This window comes from Equus quagga, chromosome 2, assembly GCF_021613505.1.
Source record: "Equus quagga isolate Etosha38 chromosome 2, UCLA_HA_Equagga_1.0, whole genome shotgun sequence".
Taxonomy (NCBI): domain Eukaryota; kingdom Metazoa; phylum Chordata; class Mammalia; order Perissodactyla; family Equidae; genus Equus; species Equus quagga.
The window spans coordinates 167,731,611-167,756,144 of NC_060268.1; the positions used below are offsets into that span (position 1 = coordinate 167,731,611).

At 41.4% G+C, this 24,534-nt stretch overlaps 1 protein-coding gene across 20 annotated transcripts in view; it reads right to left on the bottom strand.

Moving 5' to 3' along the window:
- Positions 1 to 24,534, bottom strand: part of ABLIM1 (actin binding LIM protein 1) — a 290,842-nt gene that overhangs the window by 19,801 nt on the left and 246,507 nt on the right. For 8 of the 20 annotated variants that reach the window (XR_006887430.1, XM_046652354.1, XM_046652363.1 and 5 more), the window contains 6 exons: positions 16,200 to 16,277; positions 15,322 to 15,477; positions 12,189 to 12,224; positions 10,193 to 10,322; positions 7,852 to 7,971; positions 122 to 226 (listed from right to left, as the gene is read on the bottom strand). Coding sequence is in view for 19 of the 20 variants with exons in the window: in XM_046652354.1 (XP_046508310.1) it covers positions 122 to 226; positions 7,852 to 7,971; positions 10,193 to 10,322; positions 12,189 to 12,224; positions 15,322 to 15,477; positions 16,200 to 16,277 (625 nt within the window). In the remaining variant the exon portion in view is untranslated. The remainder of the gene's footprint in view (positions 1 to 121; positions 227 to 7,851; positions 7,972 to 10,192; positions 10,323 to 12,188; positions 12,225 to 15,321; positions 15,478 to 16,199; positions 16,278 to 24,534) is intronic. The other 12 variants (XM_046652360.1, XM_046652365.1, XM_046652357.1 and 9 more) reach the window with 2 other exon arrangements.

The following is a 24,534-nucleotide window of genomic DNA, read 5'->3' on the forward strand; positions in this document are numbered from 1 at the left end:
GGTTTGTCGACTGGGTGCATCCCAATTAAAAGAGCATGAGAAATGGAGACGAGACAGAGGTAACAAGGCTACATTCTACACTGTGACAGGACACCAAGACACAGACCATGTCAGCTCCTACCTGGAACATGGAAATGTTTAGGGGCCTGAGCGTAAGTTGGAGTTAGAGGGCGGCTGTCTGGCCGGTAAGGGAGAGGGGAGTTCCGGCCGCTGCACGGCTCATTGCCTCCGATGAGAAGAATGGAGAAAACAAAATGAGAGAAGGGAGAGCAATAAAGAAAACAAAGCTAGCATAATAAAAATTCAAAACAATAAACTGGAAGGAGGTACATCAAAAAGGAGAAACAAAAGAAACAAACTCAATTTATCAACTTGGCTTGCAAAGGTGATATAAGGTTTTGTTTTCCAAAAAAGAGATTTGAGTTCAAGTGGAACCAGGTTAAAAGCAGCTAGCAGGAAGATGCGTCATTCCAATGGCATGCGGTTGGAGGCTGTGAGCTAGCAGCAAACTGATTAGATGGAAAGTCCATTAAGAGGAATGGAAAGTCACTTGCTAATGATTCAGGATCAGTCGTCAGATGGTTAAATCCCAAGCAGGTAAACGGGTGGAAGATGCAAACCCAAATACAATCACTTCCAGGCACGATGGCAGAGGCTGGCAATTGGAATACATTTCTCTGAATGGAGGGCTAAGTCTGGGAAGCTGTGCGGTCATCCAGTCCTTCCCATTAGCAACACAAAGTCTCTTCAATGAAGCATATGTTTCTGTTTCCTCACTTTGAAACACACACAATAAAGTCAGACCCATTTCTCCAGGTCCTTTGGGACCAGTTATACCTCTCTCCACCATTCTCTTCAAAGGCACCACTGAAGTTCCATCCAGTCTAATAACTCCATCAATGAAACATTTACTAAACACCTACTATGGCTGGGCACTGAGCTATGACTGAGGATAAGGAGATGAATGAGATACAGTCCTTGCCCTCAAGGGGCTCAGAGTCTACCTAAGGAGACAGACTAAAGACACATAAATATAATATCACATAATTGCTTACTCAGAGATATATGAAAAATTCTATGACACTCCAATGAAGGTGCCATCGATTCTTCAGGAAGGCTACAGAAATGTGTTAGAATTGAGCTGGGCACTGAAGAATCAGCTCACGAAGTGGGTGTTGAGCAGAGGGGTGGAAGGGCCCAGATTCCAGAGGGCTGGAGCATCATGCGGAAGGAAGAGCCATGGTATGTGACAGCAATAGGACTGGCCACTGTGGCTGGACAGCGTGGTGCTCTTGGAGGAGAGAATGGGGAAGAGGCTGGGAAGGATTGCTGGGGCTTGGCTGCAAAAGCCCTGAGTGCGACCATAGCCACCATCACTCCCTCTTGACCAGGAGAACCGCAGGGATGGACGGAGGCTGGTGCAAAATTGGAAGGAGATCCGCTACTGCCCTAGACTGTCCTCCTACCCCATGTCTGAGCAAATATCTGCCCCACAAATACACCAGAAGATGTAGGGCTATCAAAACTTAATGAATTAGTAATATAATTACTTTTATGATTGAATTCTAACAGTTCTTTACGTATTCTGGATAAAGTCCCTTATCAGATATATGATTTGCAAATATTTTGCCCTATTCTGAGGGTTGTCTTTTACTTTCTTGATAGTATCCTTTGAAGCACAGAAGTTTTTAATTTTGATAGTCTTATTTGTCAATTAATGCTAACGATTTTAAATAAATCATAGATCTTCAGAAAATAGAGCATGAGCCAACTTATTTTTTTTTTACTTTGTCTTTTTAAATTATCTTTTTAAATGGAGATAAAATTGACATATAACATTGTATTACTATTAGGTGTACAAGAGCCAGTTTCTTTAGGTAAGTCAAACTCTTCTAAATCTGGCCAGCAAAGTATGAAAGATGTCAGTTGCTGGAGTTTTAAACTAAAATATTTGAGTTTTAATTTCTCAATATGTATATTTTTAGGTAACCAGAGCACAGATCTGCACCAAATGAGCAGTAAGATTTTCTGAATATGAGATCTGAAATTGTTACTGTCTCAAATTTAGATTCCAGGTTTTTGGTTATTGTGTTCTAAAACCTTTGCCTTTTTTTCCTCAAGAGTCAGTTAGCATCTAGCTCCCAATATATAATGTAGAATTAACAACTTAAGTCAGATATTAGCTTCTAAAAATTATGAAGCTTCACCCCAAACTTGATCTACTAAAAGGCCAATTTAAAAAAATGTTATCACATTTACTATCACTCTCCTAAAGAGAAATAACCAGCTCCTGTCTGAAAAAAGGAGTACAAAAAGCACAGGTAGAGGCAGGTAGAGAAGGAAGGATATAGTTTATGTTTAGAAGCCAATTCTGTTTTCAATTAACGGCTGAATTAGAACTGGGTCTCATTCATCTCTGTGTGCTCAGCATGGTGCCTGGCCAAGAGTAAGTGGAATAAATGTCTGTGAATGAATGACTGAAGTAGGCCAACTAATTAATTCTACGGCCATTAATGGCCTAATTCAGTAAGCACCACTGCTGGGTTAACCACCATCTTTCTCAGATCTCTTAATTCAAGGCAGCCAGATGCTAGTATACAGCAACCCCCTTTTGATAGCACCCCCTTTGGATAACTTTCCCATTAGAGTTAATCCTCGACAAACCCCAATTTAGTGGCGTCACTTTAGAAGAATTCTTTACTCCTATAAACATTACAAACTATTCACAAGAGTTATCCATACTTGAACAGCTATTCTTGGGGGCTATTCTCTAAGGGAGGTCTAGAGAACCTCAACTTTCCTGCCTTATTTGAGGTCGTCTTTTGAAGACTCTTCCTGTGGATCCTGAGCAGTGGCTGCTCCTGCTTCTGAACCACACTGCTGCCTGCCCTTCACCCTTCACCTCTAACCTTCCTGCACTTGTAGAATGTCAGGTATTTCAGGGCAATGTTCGCACACGTTTTGGTTTTAATACCTAATCAGATGAAACACCATTAAATTTGTTTTGATAATTATTAGCTAGTTATCATGCACACACAAAAGTATCTTCATATACGGGACACACAGGTTGAAGGTTATTAGAATCAGCATTTGCCCAAGTATCAAACTTTTTCTGTCTTTATGCTGGCAAGTGGCAGTACAAGCTGCTCACTTCTTGGATATGGCTGACAACTCTCAAGGGCCATGGAGTGGCTGTGTGAATTCCCAGTAGGTGACTTCTGGCTCAATGCGGTCTCCAGGTGGGTGTAGTTCTTTATTTGGCTGCAAATTTTGGCAACCATTGACCTTTCTAGTTGCTGGAAAAAGACTAGTACATTCAAATCTTTGTAAGTAGATTTAACTCTAAATCCTTTAAAACCTTTCACGAAACATTTTAAAACACTAGGTAAAGAGAGACTCACCAACACATCCATCTAAGGGATTCTGCACATAACGGTTCCCACACGTCACAACAGCTCATTGGGGAATAAGGTCTGGGAACACAGAATCTTGCTAGATACCACATTCTTAGCCCTTGAAATACCAAAGGCATTACAAATTCTGGCACTTTTAAAAGAAAGAGAAAAATTCTCAAGATGAGGTCTCTATCCCTTTTCTAACATTCTAAATGATACAACTTTCCACTCTGATGATGGTCCCAAAAGGTTATTTTTGCGCTTAGTTCATTACTTGGGCAAACTAATGTATGAGACATCAGAGGAAATATCATATGTGGAAGGTGTTATTATTACTATCATCATCATCTATCAGCCTGGAGTTAAGACATTGTTTAAAAATAATAGCGTATATATCATGTAATATTGTATATGTCACACTCATAGCCATTTTGTTTCTTCAAATAAGTCCTTGTACTCACTCTAGTTGAGTTGTCATCTTAGCTACTGTGATGAGAAGCTACCTATATATATATATGTTTCTATATATTTCTTGGCCTTCATTTCTGGCTCCTACCATGTCACCCTAATAAGCTAATTTTCCAGTCCTTCGGAGATCATTCACTTGCAGGATTCTCACTGTACTTTACAAATTCACTTTCATTCTCTCTCTCTCTCTTTTTTTTTTTTTTTGTGAGGAAGATTGGCCCTGAGCTAACATCTGTGCCAATCTTCCTCTGTTTTGTATCTGGGATGCCACCACGGCACGGCTTGATGAGTGGTATGTAGGTCTGCGCCCAGGATCCGAACCTGCAAACCCTGGGCCGACAAAGGGGAGCTAGTGAACTTAACCACTATGCCACCAGGCCAGCCTCACTTTCATTCTTCTTTCTGGCACCCAGACAGCCTAAGTGACCAATTCTAAGACAAGTAAACTGAAAGGGCTGTGCATGTGTCTGCTGTGGGAACCTGCTGGAACACTGTTCAGCTTTCCGGACTCTTTAAGTGCTTTTATTCCAAAAGATAAATGAATATTTTGAGGGGACCTTAGAATTGGCAGCATCTAGAATTTCATGACAGAGTTTCCAGATTGCTCATTCTTGCCTAAAACTTCAATAACAGTTATGGTTTCCTTCAGCAAGTGTCAAGTACGCATTTACATCATAGCAACTCATATCTATAGCAAAACATGGAAGATTCCCTTCAAAGAGACTTAATGTATGTAGCCCTCCTGTTCACAAATCTGATTTATACTTCACGGAGACAGAACGTAATGTCTAACAGTATTTCAAAGGGGAGGGAAGAGAAACTCAGCAAACATGGTACAAAGCCCCAAATGAAGTGAAAATAGTTTTTCCAAATCTCTAGACATGCACTTGTCCAAATGACCCAACAATGATATATGAATATAGTATGAGAGAGAAGAAATAAAAACGCACCCCAAAACAAGATGGACATTACAGAAAGGGGATGGGGAAGCCAGTGAAATAGAGAGACAGCCTGTGATGTGTGTGTCAGTTTTACACCCATGCAGGCACCCTCAGCTCCAAAGACGCTGGAGGCCTGGGCCACATGCATCAGAAACAAGGACCAGGAAGTGGATTGGGCAACAGGAGGCTGGGTTTCTGGCTGCCAGGGTGATAAAGGGTCCCCTGCTTCTAGCTACACATTTCTGAGATGGACATCCTACTCTGGGGTCCTCAAGCTCTTCAGCTTACATTTGTTTTAAAAATAACTTCCCTGAGATCACAAGATAAATGACAAGCTCCAAGATAAAAACTAAATATTCGAATGAAGGGCCATGGAAAACCCTGGGAGACTGTACCCCATGTTTTCTGAAATGGCTATAAGTTCCCTCTGTGCTGAAATTGCAAGTGCTAGAGAGGCCTTCCATGTAAATGGATGCATGCTTTTCAAAATAACTAAGAAGTAATTCTTTGGAGAATAGCATTTAGCTATTCAACTATAATAGGCTTTTAAAGCAATGTCTTTAATATACAAATTCGCCATGATTTATTTTGTAGTTTAGCAAAAAGCTTATCTGATTTTAAAACTGAGCATATACTGTTTTGTAGATTATATTTTGCAACTGAAGTATACAAACTATTTCATACGAACAAACAATAGGCATATGTCCAGTAAAAAGAAAAGGGGAGAGGATCTATCAGATGTCTTTAAGTGTAAGCTCAGGGTCACCCTAATTCCTCTTGGCCTAATGCTTTTTGTAATTTAAACTCATAATATCTGGCTGTGTCAAAACCCTCAAATTCAGACTAAAACCAAAAAAGAATGTATAGCTACATTCTTAATAAAGCATCATCTAGACACATAGAGATGCTGTAATTTTTATAACTATTTGGCATTTTTACTAAAAAGTAAAAATCTGTTAATTTTGTAATTTAAATGTCTCAAAGTCGCTGTTCCTCTTAGCCCCAATAAGAATGCAGTTTTCCAGTTAAAAAGAGATGGAAAGTCAAAGTTTGCTTTAAAAGTTATATTTCATGTATATTTAAAATGAAACACACATATACCTAATAGGAATGAGGGATGAGAAGGCCTGGGGTCTGGTGCAGGTTCTGCCACTTCCTAGCTGTGAGCCCTTGGCTGGGTCACTTAACCAGCGCCCCCTGCTCTTCATATCCCCCCGGGCGTATTTCACAGGGATGCTGAGAATGGGGGTGGGGGAGGGGAATCACAGACAGATGTAACTGCGTGCTTACTACACACCAGGGCACTTTACTTCACACCCCCTACTGACCTAGAAGAGGTTTTATACACAAGGTAAGTGACACTCAAAAGGTCAAGTAAACAATGCAAGGTCTCAACAGCTAGCAAGTGACAGAGAATATTCAAACCCAGGACTCCAGTGTCTGCTTGGGGTTCCATCTCCCCATAGGCTGTTCACAGACACAAGATATTGTGAGTCTTGATGTTTTGTGACGTGTTATTTGTACAAACTTTGAATAACTTTACTGGGCACATGACATTGTTCTTCTTACAAAACGTTATCTCTTCTGAAAGATGAAACATAATAACTGAACAAGGCAGTTTACATTTTAATGCATTAAAAAGTGTATTTTCTCTTGCATATAAGAAATAAACAAATAAAAAAATCTTAATTTGGTCAAGGGCTTCTATATCAAAGTCTCTTTAAAATACACCTCTGAATTTTTTTTCAATGATTTCTGATGGTTTTATAAACATTCTTTAAAGTATCCTCTTGACATCTAGCTAATAAAAGGTATTTTCCCAAAAAATACTAATTAGCAGTAATAATTTTAAATAATCTGTCAAGAATTTTAGAAAGTGCTGTGCTTACTGGGAAAGAGTGATTTCTTCACTAATGGCAAATGATGTGTGCCTTCACTAAGCATGTCAGCAATATTATTTTTACAGTACAGAAAATGCTAAAACAGCACACTTATAAAATAACTGCATACTGATGAGTATAGTACATTTATATTTTAGGACTCAAAAATCCAAGTGAGCAGAAAGCAAATAGCTTGGGTAGACGGAAATGAAGGTTCGGTCAAGGAGAACAACACAGAAGCTACTCGATAGAAGCATTAGTGATGTGAGCACTTGGAACTCAGGATTAGAATCCTGTGGGTCTGTTTTAAGACCCATGACAACATCTGTGTTTGCCTGTTACTCCCTCCTTCAGCTATTTTCGTTAATTAATTTGGTTCAAATCAAGATGATGGAAAGAGATAGCCTCCTTTTGGGAGCTTATACTTATTTTAAATTATGGCCCCTTCATAATCCCTTCAGGGCTCTTGGCTCTCCCAACCCGTGGCGGGAACAGGAACTCCGATTGAGGACTGCTACAGAAGCGTAATGGACAATGAGGAAAACAATGGGAATGCCATAAAGGGAATGGGGAGAAACGTGGGGCAAGAACAGAAAACAGAAGGCAAAGTCCCTCTTCCCCATCATGCAAAAATCAGGACAAATCAAAAGAAGATTCCTCTAAGAGCTGGCTCAAGGAGAGAAATTTAAGTTATGTTGCCATAGATCTTTTACACTGTCCAAAAGTTTTAATATTGTGAAGTGGTTAAGTGGCTTATCACCATTTAGACAACTTTTGGATATTTGTTGCTAAATACCGTTGTGTTTTGCTGAGCCATATCACATACCCAAACCAGGAAAATATCCCAACTATATATTATATTTTGCTTTCGACACAGAGAAAAACAAAATAATAATATATATTTTTCTAAGCAGTGGATAATAAATCTTATGGTCTTAAACGTACTTCCTGTTTCTTCATCTAGAGCCCTTAGAAGTGACATATTTCTCCTAAAGAGAGATGCCATGCCAGTTCTAAGACACTCTTGGGTGTAGTCATGACACACGCAGGCATGCTGAGAGGTCCAAAGCTCGGAGCTAACTCTTGGGGATGCACCTTATTAGCCTTCCCAAGGTTCTAATAAATGTCCACTACGCAGGGTGCTGCCTGAGAAGCCTGCCTCCTTACCTTTGATATGGGGAATGAAGTGGTGTCGAAAGGGGGAGTTGGGGCGGGAGTCGCTGTGGGTGGAGCTGAGGCTGCTGGTGCGCAGGTGGGACAACCTCTGCACACCAGGAGACAGCAGCTCTGTGCGGCAAGGAGTCAGGGGCAGGGCAAGGTGGAAACAGAAAAGAAGAGCAGATATTAACACAGGAGCAGGGACAACGGCATCGTTCCGAGGGAAAAAAAATAAAGAACGTTAATCAGGAGTCTGAAAAAGGAGGAAGGAAGAAGGGTTAAGAATGCAGCTGCTAAGGGTTAGGCAAAGTGGGGAGGATTTGCAAAAAGGTTGAGGTCGGTACAGAGTCACCCTCTGAGAATAAACGGCTTTAGTGAGAGGAAGGGGCACCAGGACATTCCCTGTCAGGATGATGCCAGCTACCGTTGTTGAGCTAGTAGCAGGCACAACATTTAGGCTCAAAAACAGCTGTTTTAGAAAAGCACCTGACAAAACAGAACCCTCTGAAACACACGTGAAAATAAAATGACAATCATTTCTAGAAGCTTGAAAAGAAGTACTTATGCGTAAGGGTCAGATTCTTCTTTTCAAGCTGCAAACTTCTCCCCCTGGAAGTTTAATTTTATTTTGCCTACAGAGGAAAACCTGTCTGTGTCCCCTGGGTGACAAGAGCTCTTGTGATCCTGAGAATTGTGTAGTGGCAGCTCTGGGGAAGTGGAAACTTGGTTATCTCGGAAGAAGAATGCACCATTAAAACTCAACCCAGACCTGAGGGGTGCCCCTCATCACCTGGCATCTAGCGGAGATGGGGGGGTGATCTGAGGTGTTCTACACTGAGCACAGCTATGCTATCAGAACCCCCTTTTCGCTTTGGAAGAGTAGACCTCGAAAAAATACTAATAAACCCTAATAACTGGCATCATGCATATGTGTAATATATTGTGGAGGGAAAGGAGGAGGAGCGCTTGGAGTGGGGGATCTTCTGAAGGTTATTGGCATCAGAACCATGGAACAGACTAAAACTTCCTAGTGCTCAATAACGGTATGATCTTTAGGGAAACAATGTCCCTGACTGAGCCCTCTCTCGCTATGCAGGGCTCTCTGGAACAATAATTTCCCTGCAACCCACGTCCCATGTCACTATGACAAGTGTGGCTGGACTTGTGTGTTACTGACTGGAGACTCAGTGACCTCTGCATATGCCCATATGTAGGGGCGGCAGCATAAAGGATTTCTTGTCACCCAGATAGACAGGGCTTAACTCGAGACCCAGGTCCAGTGCACAAATAAAATGAAAATCGTTGTAGATGAAGAAAGAAAGGAATTCATTTCCTGAAAATTCTCATTTAACGTAACAACAAACAGTGAGTAAATATTTATGAGCCTAGAGAAAATTATACCTTTGAAGGATCAAATAGTAAAAATTCAAGGCTCTACAAGCATTAAATCCATGGCTTTAAAGAGAAGATTGCAGCCTTTGTATATTCTGTTCATTTCCTTTGGTTTTATTTTATAAAATACGTTAGCATATGAATGGGTTTGTTCTCATTAGCCTGTGCAGAAGCAAGAAGCTTAAAATGAAATCTTCATAGATGTACATCATCACTACCAAGTTTGTTTAGAAGGCCAAAGTCTTTCTTTGTGAATCTATTTCTCAGAGCTTCCTGGATCTGTGCTGGCATTCTTTCCCTACTCCACGTATGAGACACCCACTAACAGCAGCAGGGACTAAATTCTGCGCAGATAAAGGTCAACTGAAGTCCACAACTATTTAATATTCTCTACCGCAATACATCTCTAATGTTTTTCTGTTTTCCAAGTCTGATTCAAAATCTTAGGGTTGGAAGGGATCTTAAAAGTCATCAAACACAACCCTGAGGTTGTACACAATACTTCCTTCTAGAAGGTGCTTAGCCAAACATGCTTAGTAATACCACATGCCAGGATAGGGAAAACATAATAAACCCACAAATAAATGCTAATACTGGATTTTAGATGACGCTGATATGCCTAAAAAGCACATCAAAATATTTTCTTTTGGAGATCTTCATTTTAAGTCTCAAAGTGAGGAGATTTTCTTCAAGTCTAAAAAAAAAAACTCCCTTCCTTCTAGTCATTCACTGTCAAAATGTAATTATTTAATAAATCATAATGAATACAACTATAAAATCACTCGTTTCAACAAAAGATAGAACACAAAACATAGTTGGATATGAGTTTCTTTTCTTTTCTAGGAGAGGGGTAGATCTATTTGGTAGCCAGACTTTTTAATGCACTATCAGTGGGAAAAAAATCACAGAGAAACACAGATTATTATACAGAATGAATCCTAGGAACAGATGCCCTTACCGGGTCTGTGAAAATGCTGGGGAGAGCGAGACGTGGTTGGGGTATAGCTGTGGCGGCTGTACCCGGGGGAGTTGATGGAGCCCTGGCTGGTGGAGCGGTGGATCATCCGATCCCGAACGTCCTGGTACCCCTGGGAACAGAGAACGAGAAAGCAAGAGAACAAAATGTACATTCAGGTTATCAACACGTTCAAGTAAAATCGAGTTCCACAAAAGTTCCCAGGACCTATCATGTCTACGTTTTAGGGCCATATTCCTTAACTATGTATGCAGACAAGCATTCCACGGTTAATGCATTTTGTTCAAAGTCTGCAGTACTTGCATTTATCAAAATTTTAAGATGTAAAAATTATAAACCCCAATGTTGATAGAGCTCTGGGAAAAGGGAATAATTCCAATGACCACTTTTATATTGTGCTTTTCAGTTTTACAGAGTGCGTTCATGTATATTTTATCAGATTTGCATAATAAGGAAGGTAGAAAACATGGAATTAGCTCCCTTCTCCCCTAATACAGACTGTTTCAGAAGGCTCCAAGCAGGTGAGAGACTGTGTGCAGGGGTGTAGCTCGTACAGGCAGAGCCTGCTTCAGAACCAGCCTCCAGACTCTAATCTCACCCCCCACTCTGACCACCAACTCACACTGTCCACAGCACTGATCTGGGGATATTTCAAGTTGATTTTCCTGGAGAACATGCTGGTGGTGGCCTCAAACCCAGTAATTCTACTCCCAATTATTCCAAGGGAAACATATTCCAAGGAAATAATAAAAAATAGTCTTTAAATGGAAAAGTATAGTCAAAGATATTTATAATACCACCATTTATAAAGACAAAACTGTGTATTACATGCTCAACAAATTGGGGAATGACTAAGTACATTATAGTATAGCAATGCAATGGAATACGATAGCACCACTAATATGTCACCTACCTCCACATCTAGAAAGGAATATATTAGGTATTAAATACAAAAAAATCACACACACACCAACATAATACAAAACTGTTAAAACAATTAGAAGAGTACAAGGAATGTTTTAAATTTTAGCAATTTGATGTCTTATGAAGTTTCCACTAGTGTATGCTGGGTCAGACCTTGGTGCCAGACCACACTCAGATTTGGGTCAGTCTGAGCTTGGGCCACTAGCCTCAAAGCTACCCCTCAAGGGAAGAATTATGCAGGGGCACCAGAAAGTACTTCTATGGTTTCTGGTCACCAAGTAGGTGGTCAATGTTGCGGGAGGGCAAAACCAAGCACCTAATGAAACCAGAGGGTATGGGGTGAAGGAGTTGTTTCATTTTGCAGATCAGTACCATCAGCTTCCTGAAGAACCTTTACTCAAATGGGTTGTGAGAGTAACTAATTTGGGGGCTGCCTTTAGTGTTGAATGCTGCAGAGTGGACAGGCATGTTTGGGCTGGTAAGGGACCCATGGCTCACTAGTGTACAATCACCGATGGCTCTATGTGAACCAGACACTTAGCAGGTTATCCCTGAGGGAACAGCCAGCCTGGTCGACTGGATAAAAGCCACTGGAAGGTCTGTTTACCCTGAGAAGGAGGAGAATAATATTGATTTTAGACTTAAAAGGAATGGCCTCCCAAGACGATGGCTCTGCTTACAGAATACGCTATGACCACTCTTGCCATTTCAGATGAACCAGTAGATTAGGATGCAGATCAACTAATTATGGACGAGGGGAGAGAGCCCCACATCGGCACAAGCAGCTTCACTCTCTGCAAACCCTTTCCTGCCACTTAGAGGCACAGGTTCCCATCAGCGTAAGGCTGTTTTCACCCCCCAGACTCCATTTAAAAAGAAATTTCCTGCTGTGTCTTATAGTCACATCACACAAGTAAGGGATCCTGCATTCATCATAACCTTGCACAGTTTTTCTGTTCTTTTGTTTACTGTCCTTTTTAAAAAATTCCAGCCTAGGAAAGGTCCAAATAACTCCCCAAATCCACCCATTATAATTTTCAACAATGGCACTTACTTCTGCTGATGGAGTAGGAGACAAAGTCCTTGGAGACTAGAAGAATAAAAGAGAATTTAAATTAACTCGTTGTCAGTTTACTTAGAGTTGCTTATCAGAATCCCCTGGAAGCACTATCAAAGTACAGATGCCAGCCACCTCTAGCGCATCTCCCATCTTCTGATTCAGTAAGTTGAGAGCGGGGATCAGACTGGTACACATGACAAAGCTCCTGGGAGACTTTGCACGTGGCTCTGCTGAAGAACCATGGTTTTGAGAATACGTTGTGATGCTTTAGGTGTTTAAGTTAGACAGACTGGAACTATTTCCCTTAGATGCTCAAGCCATGCTCAGTTTACTATTATGAGTTACAGTGTCTGCTGAAATACAGAATTTTGTAAACATGGTTGTTGACTAAATTTTAACCACAGCAATCACATAAAATAGTTTGATGACTAAAATAGGTGTGTGATGACTAGGTCTGTGGTATCCTGCCCTGGTGGCCTTGCCAACCTCCTCACCATTCACCTTCTGGTTTCCCTCCTTCCAGGCACACAGGCTTCCTTGGGGCAATCAACAGACCAAGCCCTCTCTCACCTCAGGGCCTTTGCACTTGCTGCCCCCTCTGCCAGCAGTGCTTTGCACTCAGACACCAGCAGGGCTCAACTCTCCATTTTCAGTGAGGTCTCTCCTCAACTGCACCACCACCCAGTGCCTTCTGTGACCCTCCAATTTAACAACCAACTGGGCCCCGGCATGCGTTCTCCTCACTCTGCTTCGTCTTCCTCACAGCACTCTTGCTCTATAAAATCAGATTACATCCCTATTTGTTTATCGTCTGTCTCCCACATTACACTGCAGGCTCCAGGAGGGTAAGGACTCCATTCATTTCCAACTAAGTATTCCCTGTGACTATGGCAGCTCCTGGTACATATTAGGCCAGGTCTGCCCCCGCTAACAGCAGGCTTCTGGATTCACCCTACTCATGCCTTCTGAAGGCACAAATGGCTACACAGAGCTTCAAGTGTACTCTTCCAGTGTTTCTAAAATGGCCCGATGTGGATTCTATGAAAGAAGTGTTAATAACTAAAGGAATAAATAATCAAATAGCTTGTAAAGTTTTCTAAGTTGCAAGGCCCATGTGTGTGGGAAGAGTGCAGTAATATGCCTGATTTCTGATCCGGGGGCATCTTCCCACCAAGATTCTATGCTCAGGGAAACTGGCAGGTCATCATTCCAGGTTATGACAGTAACGATGCTGGTTATGAAAACAGCCAGCACTTTTATTGAGCACTTATTCCATGCCAGGTACTGTTCTAATCTAAACATTTCACTTAATTCTTACAGAAAACCTCTTAGGTAGGTACTATTATTATCTTGAGTTCATAGAGAAGGAGATTGAAATATGTACTTTTCCCAAAGTCGTATGGTTAGTAAATATGAGAGTCTGGTTCCAAACCCAGAAATGTTTACTTCAAAGCCCAAACTCTTGAGTCATGTTTTACTGCCCAACATGGAGCCACTGGAAAGCACACAGAAATACAGACACTCTCCCGCCAAGCCTCCTAAAACAACTCACCTCCCCCTTGTTTGTATGATTTGAACACTAGGAAATTCTCATCCATTTGCTCCAGGACTAGCTCCTGTGCACTCTGCTCAGGAAGCTTCCTTGCCCTTTATCCCTTATGAAACTCTCCAGGGCCCAATGGCAGCTAAACAACGCAGGCCAGTCAACCTGCGCTTGAGAGCTGTTGCAGGTGCAGTTATAGCTATGTGACCACTAGGTGGCACTACAGGAAAACGGATACCACTTCCTGCCCAATGGACCGTTTCACTGCTGAGCTACCGCTCTGGAATAAAACCCAGATTGGACAATAGATAAATAAAAACAACAATGTATATTATAATTATAAATGAATATAAACATCGTCATAAAACGATAAATATTATATATATTATTCAGAACAAATTAATAGAATTTTTCATGCCTTTTCTTCATCTAAGACCTCAAAGCACCGTGTGATGCTATAGATAGTTTACAGTCTGTTTTAACCTTGCTTGAATGGCTGATTTTGATCCACTACTTGGGTAACATCTGATTGGACTTAAAGCAGTCTACAGATGATTCTAATTAAAAAAAATTAAAGGGGAAAAACATTTAGACTGAGTTGAATAAGCCAAGGGGAACAGACCAGAGCCCATGGGACCTGGGTAGGGGGTGACAGCAGGGAACCCCAACCCTGAGAGAGAGAGGGAAGGGGAGGACCTCAAGGGGCTGAGAGGCTTGTGCTCCAGTCTCTGGATCATTAACGCGGGGAGAGCATTAATAAGCCCCAAGAAGAAACGTGAAAACAACAGTAGTAGCTGTGACTTGCTGAACATTTACGATGAGTCTGGTTCCCTGCTAATTGCTTTAATAGATTAGTTTATATAGGCTAGCTTTAATAGATAATAAATTACCTAGATATTATATAGATATTAATCTTTAATAGATAGTTTATTTAATTCTAACACCCTATGAGGTAGATTCTGTCTGTTTTTCAGATGAGGAAACTAGGTCAGAATGCTTGTCACATGGCCAAAGTCACACAAACAGCATGTGGAGCCCCTGGGTTGAGCCCAGAACCATGGCTGGTACCACTATGCTATACTGTGGTCCCCAATCTCTCTACTCTCTCTGTTCTTGCACATTCTAACTATCTTAGGATGCTGAAAACTGCAGCTGTCAAAATTTAGGGTGTACACTCTCTCTCCTCATGATCCCCATGAATATATTTCAGCTTGTCTCAAGACCAAGACCCCCCAGGGGACCCTCCCTCCCTCATTCCCTGTGCCCAGCTCACAGACTCTCCCCTGACAACTTCAGCTTCCTTCCCAGAATGCTGGCTCTGCTCTCCTACAACCTGATCCTCACGCTTATTCATCCTCACTGTTGGTTTCTGTGGTTGGCCTCTCCCACCTCTCGCTAACCTCCTGAGGGCAGGGATGGTGCCACAGGCTTTTTAGTACCTCAAAGCACCTGGGATGGAAGCCTGCAAATAGTAGGCAATCAAAAGGACCACCTGATTTATTCTGACTCCAATCAGTAGTTTTATACATGTAACAAAAGAGAAGAAAGTTGTCGTACAACTCACAACTTCTAAGAATTGATTACCTCTCCCAGGCTCTGTCTGTCCTGTTTGTCATCATAGCCCGAAGAGTAGAAATGCTCATAGGTAATAAGATCTGGACGTTCAATATCATAAATTGCCTTGACCTTGGGAATGGCTGCTAAATCCTTGTAATCCAGGATTTCGTTGTCCACTTTTGCCTGGAAAAGTTAAACAGAAAGAAAAATTACTCTATAGTCTCATTTCTTCAGGGAACTATTGTCAGTGCATTTCATGTCTTGCTCAAAAAGTGAAGACCTTAAAAATAAACAAAGACCAAAACACTTTGCTTAGCACGGTCATACTTTGTAGGAAGTTGCCCATTTATACCATTTATTGATTGTTTTTAAAACCAAGTCACCAAAAGCTTAGGAAAAGACTATGCAGCATTCATCAAGTAGAGAAAACTGTAAACCTTTAGGATAATTTCCTAAGTTTATTACGGAAAAGGAAAAGCTCAAACAGATGGTCAAAAAATCCTCCCAGATGGCTAAAAACAAGAACTGCATGTCTAATAAACTAAATATTTAAATATCTTTGTGGCAGAATTTAAGAACACTCAGTATCAGCATTATAAAATGTAGAATTAACCTCTAATATCTGTATGCATGTTAGGCACAACAGTTTTTTAAGTCCTGCATCATGTCACTGCATTTTACGGGTCATCTACTCGATCACACCACTGATGGTCACGTTCACTTATAAATTTAATTATCTGAAGGAAAACGTGATTGAGAATGCTGATCTACAAAAATGAAAATCGGATCTCACAACAGAAATAGAAATCCTCTGAATTAGCTTCTATTTTGGATTACCCATTGCACTCTGACAATCTCCTACCTTACCTGTCCCGAAAAGGTCTCTTCCAGAAGTAGATACTTACATAGATAGTGTGACCTGGCGAGCCAGGGATACTGGAGCCTGGTCTAGAATAAATGCTTTCCGAGGAAGTCCTGGTGGGCTGTAAAATAAACAGTGACTTGTAAGATTTCAGACCCTGGCTTCAGAATCCGGACTGGCCTGAGTCCCTAAGCTTTACTAAAAAACTAAGCTGGTTAAAAAGGAAAGATTTGTGACTTTTGTGATGAAAGGCCAATACAGCCTAGAAGGAAAGATAAATGAAAACTAGTTGTGCAAGCCAGCCTTGAAAATGCATTTGGGGTCTTCCTTTTTACCTGCTCTTCCTTGTTCCCCACAAGGCCTTCTGGCTCTACCTTCGCACACATTTCTCTCCATCTCCATTCCCAGGATCCTGGCCCCAGTCATCACCTCGGCTCGCCTGGACTACTGCAATGGCCTCCTCTGTGGGTTTCCTGTCTTCACTCTTGCTCTCTTCAAATCCACTTGGCACCCACCAGCCAGAGAAGGCTTTTAAGGACATAATTTGGACTGTCACTATCCTGTTTTTGGCATCAGTGTCCACTTAGAATAAAACCACATCTCCCAGACCTCAGGATTTTGTCCCTGCCTTCCTCTCCAACTCTATCACTCTCTAGCCCCCATCGCTCATGGGACACGGTGCCCGTCCCTGCTTCAGGGTTCTTAGCCTTGCTGCTCCCTCTGCCTAAAATGCTGTGAGCTCATTTCACTTGGCTGATATTTTTCCTCCTTCCATCTTGGCTTAACTATCACCTCCTCAAAGAAGCCTTCCCTAATCTTTCAATGCAGAGTTGGTTCTCTCTGTTATTTTCTCTAACAAAATTTGTAACTCCAGATTTACTGGTTTCCTTGCATCATGTCTACCTCCATGATTAACTTTAGTTATGATCTCTGTCCTCATAGGGCTTATTTTTTCACCACTGACTATGCCCAATGTTTTGCACAGGTACTCAGAAGACATAAATGTTTGTTGAGGAAATGAGCTAGAATTTATTACTTGTAAACAAATACTCAGTTTGTGGACAGTTGACTCATGTTAATGACATGATTTGAACCTAGCCTCACGGAGAGTCACTGAAGTAAGCTTAGTGGTCGGCCACTGGGGAAGGTAAAAGAAATGGGACTTTATAATATATGCTTGGAGAACTCTGAGGGCGAGTGGTGGTCACAGGAGTGGGAGGGGAAAGTATAAGCCAGGATTTACTGCCTCCTACCTCTGCTTAGCATATTCTGGAAAGCTCTGCAAAGAAAACTGAAGGCCTAGTCTTTTTGGAAGACCTGCTCCCCTCTGTGCAGCTACTTCTTGGCGAGGATAATTTATAGTTCTAAGTCGGGGATAGGACCTTTTCCTCTTCGGTACTGTTTCTACCCATATTTGGCACCTTGAATGTGAGTGTAACAGAGCCAAATGAGCTCCTAAAAACAAGGATGCTGCAGCACTACATAATTCCTATCTGAAGCAAGGAAGGCCAACCCACCCGGCCAGTTCAAGTCAGGCGGCCATTAGACTCACTGGAACAGTGAGAAGTAACTCATCGGGGAGACTGAGAGCAATCACGCTCAGGCAGCGTCTCCAGGATCTCTGAGCTACCAGGGTGGTGGGTTGGGGAAATCACACTGTGAACTGATAGAGGTGAGCCCGGCTCATCGCTTCTGCTCCTCCTCCCCAAGACCTGCCACACACAAGCACTTGCCTTCTAGAATGACAATTTTCCAATCACAGGCATATCTCAACGTGAGAAAATTCCTAATTCTGAGTATACTGAAAAAGAAAGTATTTACATAATAACACTACTCAAAAAGTGCAATTCCTAGATCCATTCCCCAATCAAAACACAGAAGTGACACAACCAAAGTGCAGCCCTCCTTTAAAAAGAGACGCCATCCCTTAATAAAGTTGAGCCAACATCCACCTCCGTGGGACTATTACTAATTACAGGGAGGCCGTCAGCTTCAAGTGGCCAGGATGTAACATTTGCCAAACCCAACACAAAAATGAAACCTCTTGACTAGCAACACAGGAATATTAACAGCAGCTAACATTTACTGCCCACTTACTATGTGGCAGGCCCTGTGCTGAGCTCTTCCCAGGCATGATCTCATTTAACCTTCTCAATAACCCCTTGAGGTAGGTTCTGTTACCACCCCTATTTTACAAATGAGGGAAAAGCACATGTGCACCAAGCCACAAAGGTAGGCAAGTGTGAGGATTTGGAGCCAGACACCCTACAGGCAGAGCCCAAGCTCTTAATCCCTGCACTAAATTTTCTCCCATATTGTAAGGCGAGTGTGACCATTTATCCCCTATCAACATAGCTTTGGGACAAACGAGGTGAAAGTAAAAGAAAAATATGAAGATCAACTAGCAAACAAGAGTGCCTGCTAACTGAAAATATTTTTATTGCCACCAGCAACATGAGAACCCCATACTAGCTCCCTGGGTTGGGGTGGGGCAGGAGAGGGTGTGCTCTAGCACAGTCAGATGTCTGCAGTTGCTGGTGTTGCTATGACAAAGGCCTGTTTTCATTAACAAGCATCTAGGACATTGCGTGAATAGCTGGAGTGCACGCTGAGCTTTGGGGTCTCTCCCACGTTACTCATCCGTATTTTTGCCAAATGTGGGTCAGGAACGCTTTCTTTCTTTCCTCTAACGACGCACCCGGGGATGGCTCTGAAGCGTTTTGTTCTCTCGTGTGCTGCACATGCTGCTAGGAATATAGCTGGAGGACAACACCAGCACATGTCAGGAAGCGGTCTTTAACGCTCTCTTCCAGGGATGACGAACGCTCTGGGAAGAAGAGGGCTCTTGGCCGACCTAGCCTGTTTCAGTTCAGTCTCTCTCTACCTTCCATCTTCCCTGGATTAAAGGATCCTGTGGGTTATGGAGGCTTTCTCGGAAGCACTTATCTTGTTCATGTACACTAAGAATATTGTTGGGCTAAGGGTTTTAAGAGTTGTCTGACAAACTGAATTCTTGTCAAGTCTCATTTGATTCTTTAAAAGTTTTCAGATCGGAATCACCTCCTATTTGCCTACACCTGTCCAGGGTTCTCTGATTCGAAAACAAATATTCTAGGTTTTTATAGTCAGTGTTCAAAGTCAAGTCAATGTTCACCAAAGCTGCCAATGCTCTGGTGCTTCCTAGAGAGATCACTCTGCCATGCGCATCTTTAGACTATTTAGGGCTGTTTGAGAAATGCTCAGGATGTCTCTTGAAGATTCAGAAGCTGCTCTTCTTTCATTGCATTTACCACTGTCTGCTTTGGCTGCATTCTGACCTCCTAACCTTACTCTAAGATCTACTTCCACAGGCATCGCGTTTATGGGTTGGGTTGCACTCTTGCTGAAATTCTTTCTTACAAGGGCCCTTCTTTGTTTTCCTGTCTAAAATGAAATAATGGGATAAAACACAACTCACTATAAAATAATATAGTGGGGTTAAAAGGCTCGCTTTGGAGTCATAACTTGGTTCAAATCCTGGCTCCACCAGTTGTGTGACATTATATGAGTTTTTCTTTTTCTTTCCTTTCTCTTTTTCTCTTTTAACTTTCTTGAGCTTCAACTTTTCTATTTACAGAATGGAGGAGAGGATGCTAACAACACCTATTTTATGGGGATAAATGAGACGATACATATAAAGCTTCAAGCACCTTGCCTGGCACATGGCAAGTACCCAGCACTGTCTGGATATTAGACTGGATTTCTTAGCCAGTTAATCTCAAATAATGAGGGAGAGTGCTGCCTCTGTTTTGCTTCTCATGATAGGATAGTCCTTTCCAATGTGAGTTACATAAACTAGACTTCCTTAGAGTTCTCTACAGCTACCACACTTGGATTCCTTCCCATCAGAACTCAGATATGTTAAGGAATTTATCACAGTACATGGGGCAGCAGTCCCACCTGAGTTGACAAATGTCCTTCCCCTTAAGAACTCCATGAAGTGATCCTGTATCTTCTTGAGATGGTGACTTCCTGCTTAGGTCTCGGCTCTAGTAATTAATGCCCTTCCGTGTCGGATGGCAAAGACCTTGCGCAGGCCCGTCGTATCTGCCAGGACACTTCCTGCTTTGCTGCCTCTTGAACTGTGCTCAAGCCTTACACAGCACACAGGGATCGTCTGCTTTTTGTCAGTCTCTAATGGCTTCCAAAATGTATTTGCTCACTCAGTAGAGATCAGAAGTCTCTCCCTTACGAAGACACTAAAATTACTTTTTAAAACTGAACTCTTATTTTTGAAGTTTTAATCCTAAATATTTAGAATTTTACATTTCCACTCTAAACATCTAGAACTCCAAACATGTTGAATTTTAAATGAACATCTTGTTTGTTATTGAAAGAACTCCTTTTATTCTTCTAGCTGTATTTTTTCCCCTAATTAATACACAACTTGCTGAGGGTCTCTGACGGCCAAGATATCTTCAAAAGGCACGAAGCTGTCTTCCAACAGCCCAAATCCACTCAAATTGCAACTCACCCTCCCTTAGAAGCAACAACTTATTGATATGCTTTCCCTCTTTCAAATCCCACTGATAGTTTCTTCTTTACCATTAACTTAACTTGGGCTGTAACCAAGTTTTACAGATGTTCCATATTTCCACAGATGATCCTTATGCACAATCATTTAACCTAAATTACCATTTTAACCCATTCAGATGTCTAGGTTAACAATAGTGACCCAATAATTATGAATTGAATTCAATAACCCAACGGATCAGCAGCCTTTTTTTCTGGAATTCTCTATAAGAGTTATGATGAACAAAATTACTCTCTTGCCTATATTATAAATGAAGATAATTTCAAATATTTATCCCCAAAGACATGCCCACTTCTGTTCTACAAAGAAAGGAAACAGGGATCTGTGACTAAGCTGTTAAAAGCAGTTGTAATTTACTTACTTTTCTTTAAGCACATTTTCCTTTATGTTTTGCAGGAAAAAAAGAACTTGAAAGCACAGATGGAAAAATTCAGTTCTTTCTTTTGATGCCATCTTTGGCAAAAAAAAAAAAAAGGCAGAGAGAGGAGTGGAGAAGGCACAGTAGATATAGAAAGGATCATAGACTGACTGTGAGCTCTCAGAGTATTTTGCCAACAAAATCAGGCAAATAATTTAATCCTTATTTTGGCAACAGGAGGAAAGGAGCCTTCAGTAGGAACTTTCTAGTTGGGTGTGGCTGTCCACACTCCATCTCTCATGCAGAAGGGGTCCATATATGACCTACATTTATTTCCCAGCACACCTTCACACTCACTTTTCATTTCAAAAGCTTTTTTATATGATTTCAAAAAGGTTTTTTATCCGCAAGAAAGAAAAGTAAAAAAAATCAACAGAGAGGTCTCACTAGAAGACTAGTGATTCACTGTAATGGGAACAACAAAAAAAATGGCATTTGATCACTAAGAGTAGATGTTTGGAAATGCATATCTTTTTGTTTTCTGTATGAAATCTTTTCAAAAAGCCCTCTAATGACATTGCATCTGATTTTTTCCCCTTTGCCTTGACTTTGCCCATCTGTCCTACCATTCAGAAGGGAAATTACACTGAAGAGATCTTTTTGTTTCCACTTCAGCTGTCATCATTCTTCAAATATTGACCATTAAAAACACTTACCAGAGCTCTGCCTGGCGAGTAAGTGGAGAAATGACATTTTCCACTTACTTTCATTCTGGGCCACCACGTACGCCTGGTCCCTTCTCAGAAGGAGAGTGCTGGAAAGCACTGCTGCGCCCACCCGCCCCCGACTCAGCAGGAGCAGCGATGCACGACTAAATTCATCTAATTTGCGCTCGTCCAAAGCCATGCTCTACAGAGGGAGAGAAACTACAGGCGACTGGCAACCAGATCAGGAAGCTCTTAGGAACACCTAGGGGACAACTACTGATATAAGGTGACTGCACCTTATACGAAGTGCTGCTGAGCATGACAGTACCTGCCTTGGGTTTTTGTGGAAGTTCACTAGACAGGGTGGTGGTAATAGCTGCAGAAGAAGGAATACTTTTAAAATCTGCATACACTGAATGTTCAGTGCTAAGTCAAGAAAGGGTGAAGCCATCTCCTTCGGAAAAAGAAATTCGTGTTTGAGAAGATGGAGGAGGGGCTCGTGGGCACACATTTCCTTCTCTGGAGACAGTTTCCCAAATGCCATCAGCCTTGATTATGGCCAAGAGGCCTCAGTGTCTTTGCAGTGTAAATCTTAACACCTATACATTCTGATGAATTGCAAAGACACACTAAATAGAATAAAATATTCGAACACAGCGAATGCTGAGAATAGAGCAAGATGTATTATAGCGACACTAATAAAACAAAAACCACCACTATTATTCCGTTGTTCTAAACATACATAAAGACACTAATTTGCTCCTTTTAAAAAAACATACACACAGTATTTGGTATATTATAGGTTTGCAAGTGCATATGTAATAATAGGTGAATGTTAGTTTCAAAAGAAAAAAAATCTCATGCCCATTTTGTATGGCAGTCCATTCATGCTTGAGCCTCCAAAGGCATAGCAAAGAAGCCCCTTTTTAGAATGAAAGCAAGGGATCCACTCCGGATTATTACAGATTTGGTCCTGGGAATATCATGTGCTGTGTCTAGAATGAATTGCAACAGGAATTACAAATGCTCAGTACTGAATTTTACCTATAGACAAAATCTGCTATTCACATAAAACTCTTACAAGTAAGTAAGACTGGAATATGTTTTTGTTAGGTAATTCTATTTTCATCAATTTCTTTTCCCTATGATTTAGCAAGAGGAAGGAAGGAACAATGTCAGAATATAAATAATAAAATGACTTTCCTCTCTTAAATTTGACTTTCCTCTATAGCAAAACCAGGGCTCATTTCTGGTGCATACCGTGCTAAACGTTCCTGCAAGGATTACAGTTTATCTAACAGCTAAAGGTGTTTGATATTATCTGGTGAAATGAGCTGCTGTATAGGCCACAGTATTTAAAAGATCAAAACATCTGTGTGACTTGAGAATTGCTTTGGAGTTTTTAGGCTACTTAAAGGTTCTAGTGAGCTGCTCCTCCATGGCCAATGGGTGAAGGAAGACCTTGTCAAATGGCTCATTTTCTCTGCCAGGTCCCAAGCTGTTTACAACTTTCTGTGATAAAGCTAAAGTTGACTTCATTGATATTTACGGCTGAATAATTGGAATCAGATGTCCTTTGTGAACAACAGAAGAGGAAGAAAGAAGTTATTAAAAACAGACCTCTCTTTCTTTCCTTTAACCTATCACTTCTCAAGACGCTCCACGGCTCTTAAACTTAAGGATCTGGAGTAAACCAAAACATTTCCCACTTGATGAATGTATTTTTCTTCATGTCCGGAAGATACATCACTTGGCTATACCCTTAGGCTAACAAAATAAACACCATTTGAGTTATGAAGTATACTTTTGGGGGAAAAAACCCAAAAACTATTGAAAAGGCAACTTCTTTCCAACTAGAGGTACTAATTCTGGGCAACACTCATTTGCAGTGGGTACAAGCTTTGGCTGTTCCTCTGGATTCATGAGACTGTAATTTCACTGTATGTGAAAACTCTGCCACTGGAGCTAAAGTTTTAAGACACAATGAAGATCATACAAGAAATACAAGTTGGAGCGTAACCCAACATCACGGCCAACACAACGCACCCACGGCCTGGAATCTGTAGTTAAGTCTTGTTGCTCACGACCTGCGTCGTCCTGGGTTGACTTCACTCTATAGATAAAGAAACTGTCTGAAAGGCTTCTTTCCACTCTAAAACTCTACTTCTATCTTTCAAGTCATTTAAAGAAAGAAGGTGAAGTTTTAATAAAAGTAGATGAAAACCAAAACTCTTCTCAACCTTAGTGCAGCTTTGGCAGGCACAGAAAAAAGGCACAGGAATGAAGCCCAGACCACGGTGCTGTGCTGCAATTTGAATTGTTAGCAGAGCTACAAAATGGGTTTCATCTGGTCAAAGATGGGATTTGGAAAGACACTTGTAATTTAACAGGTGAAGGTTTCACTGATTCTCAGAGACCCCCAAAGAAGGTCAACTACGTGCAGGGAACACAGTCTCCTGCCTCGCTGCTCATCTGGAGAGCTGGCCGAGTACTCTCCCTGTTTCTGCACAGGTCCCACAGTCATCTGCTCTCTTCCTTAAACACTACCAGACTTAAGCCAAGATTTAGTGCTCTCCTCCTCCTGTCTTCCCAGGTTTCTTGCTCTCTCTCCTCTTGTGGCATAGAGGAAAGAACATGAGTTATAGGCTTACAGAGACCTGGGTTCCAATCCTAGCTGTTCCACTTCCCGGTGAGGAAACTCTGGGGAAGTTCCTTAAATATGAATGGTCCCAGTCTCTGC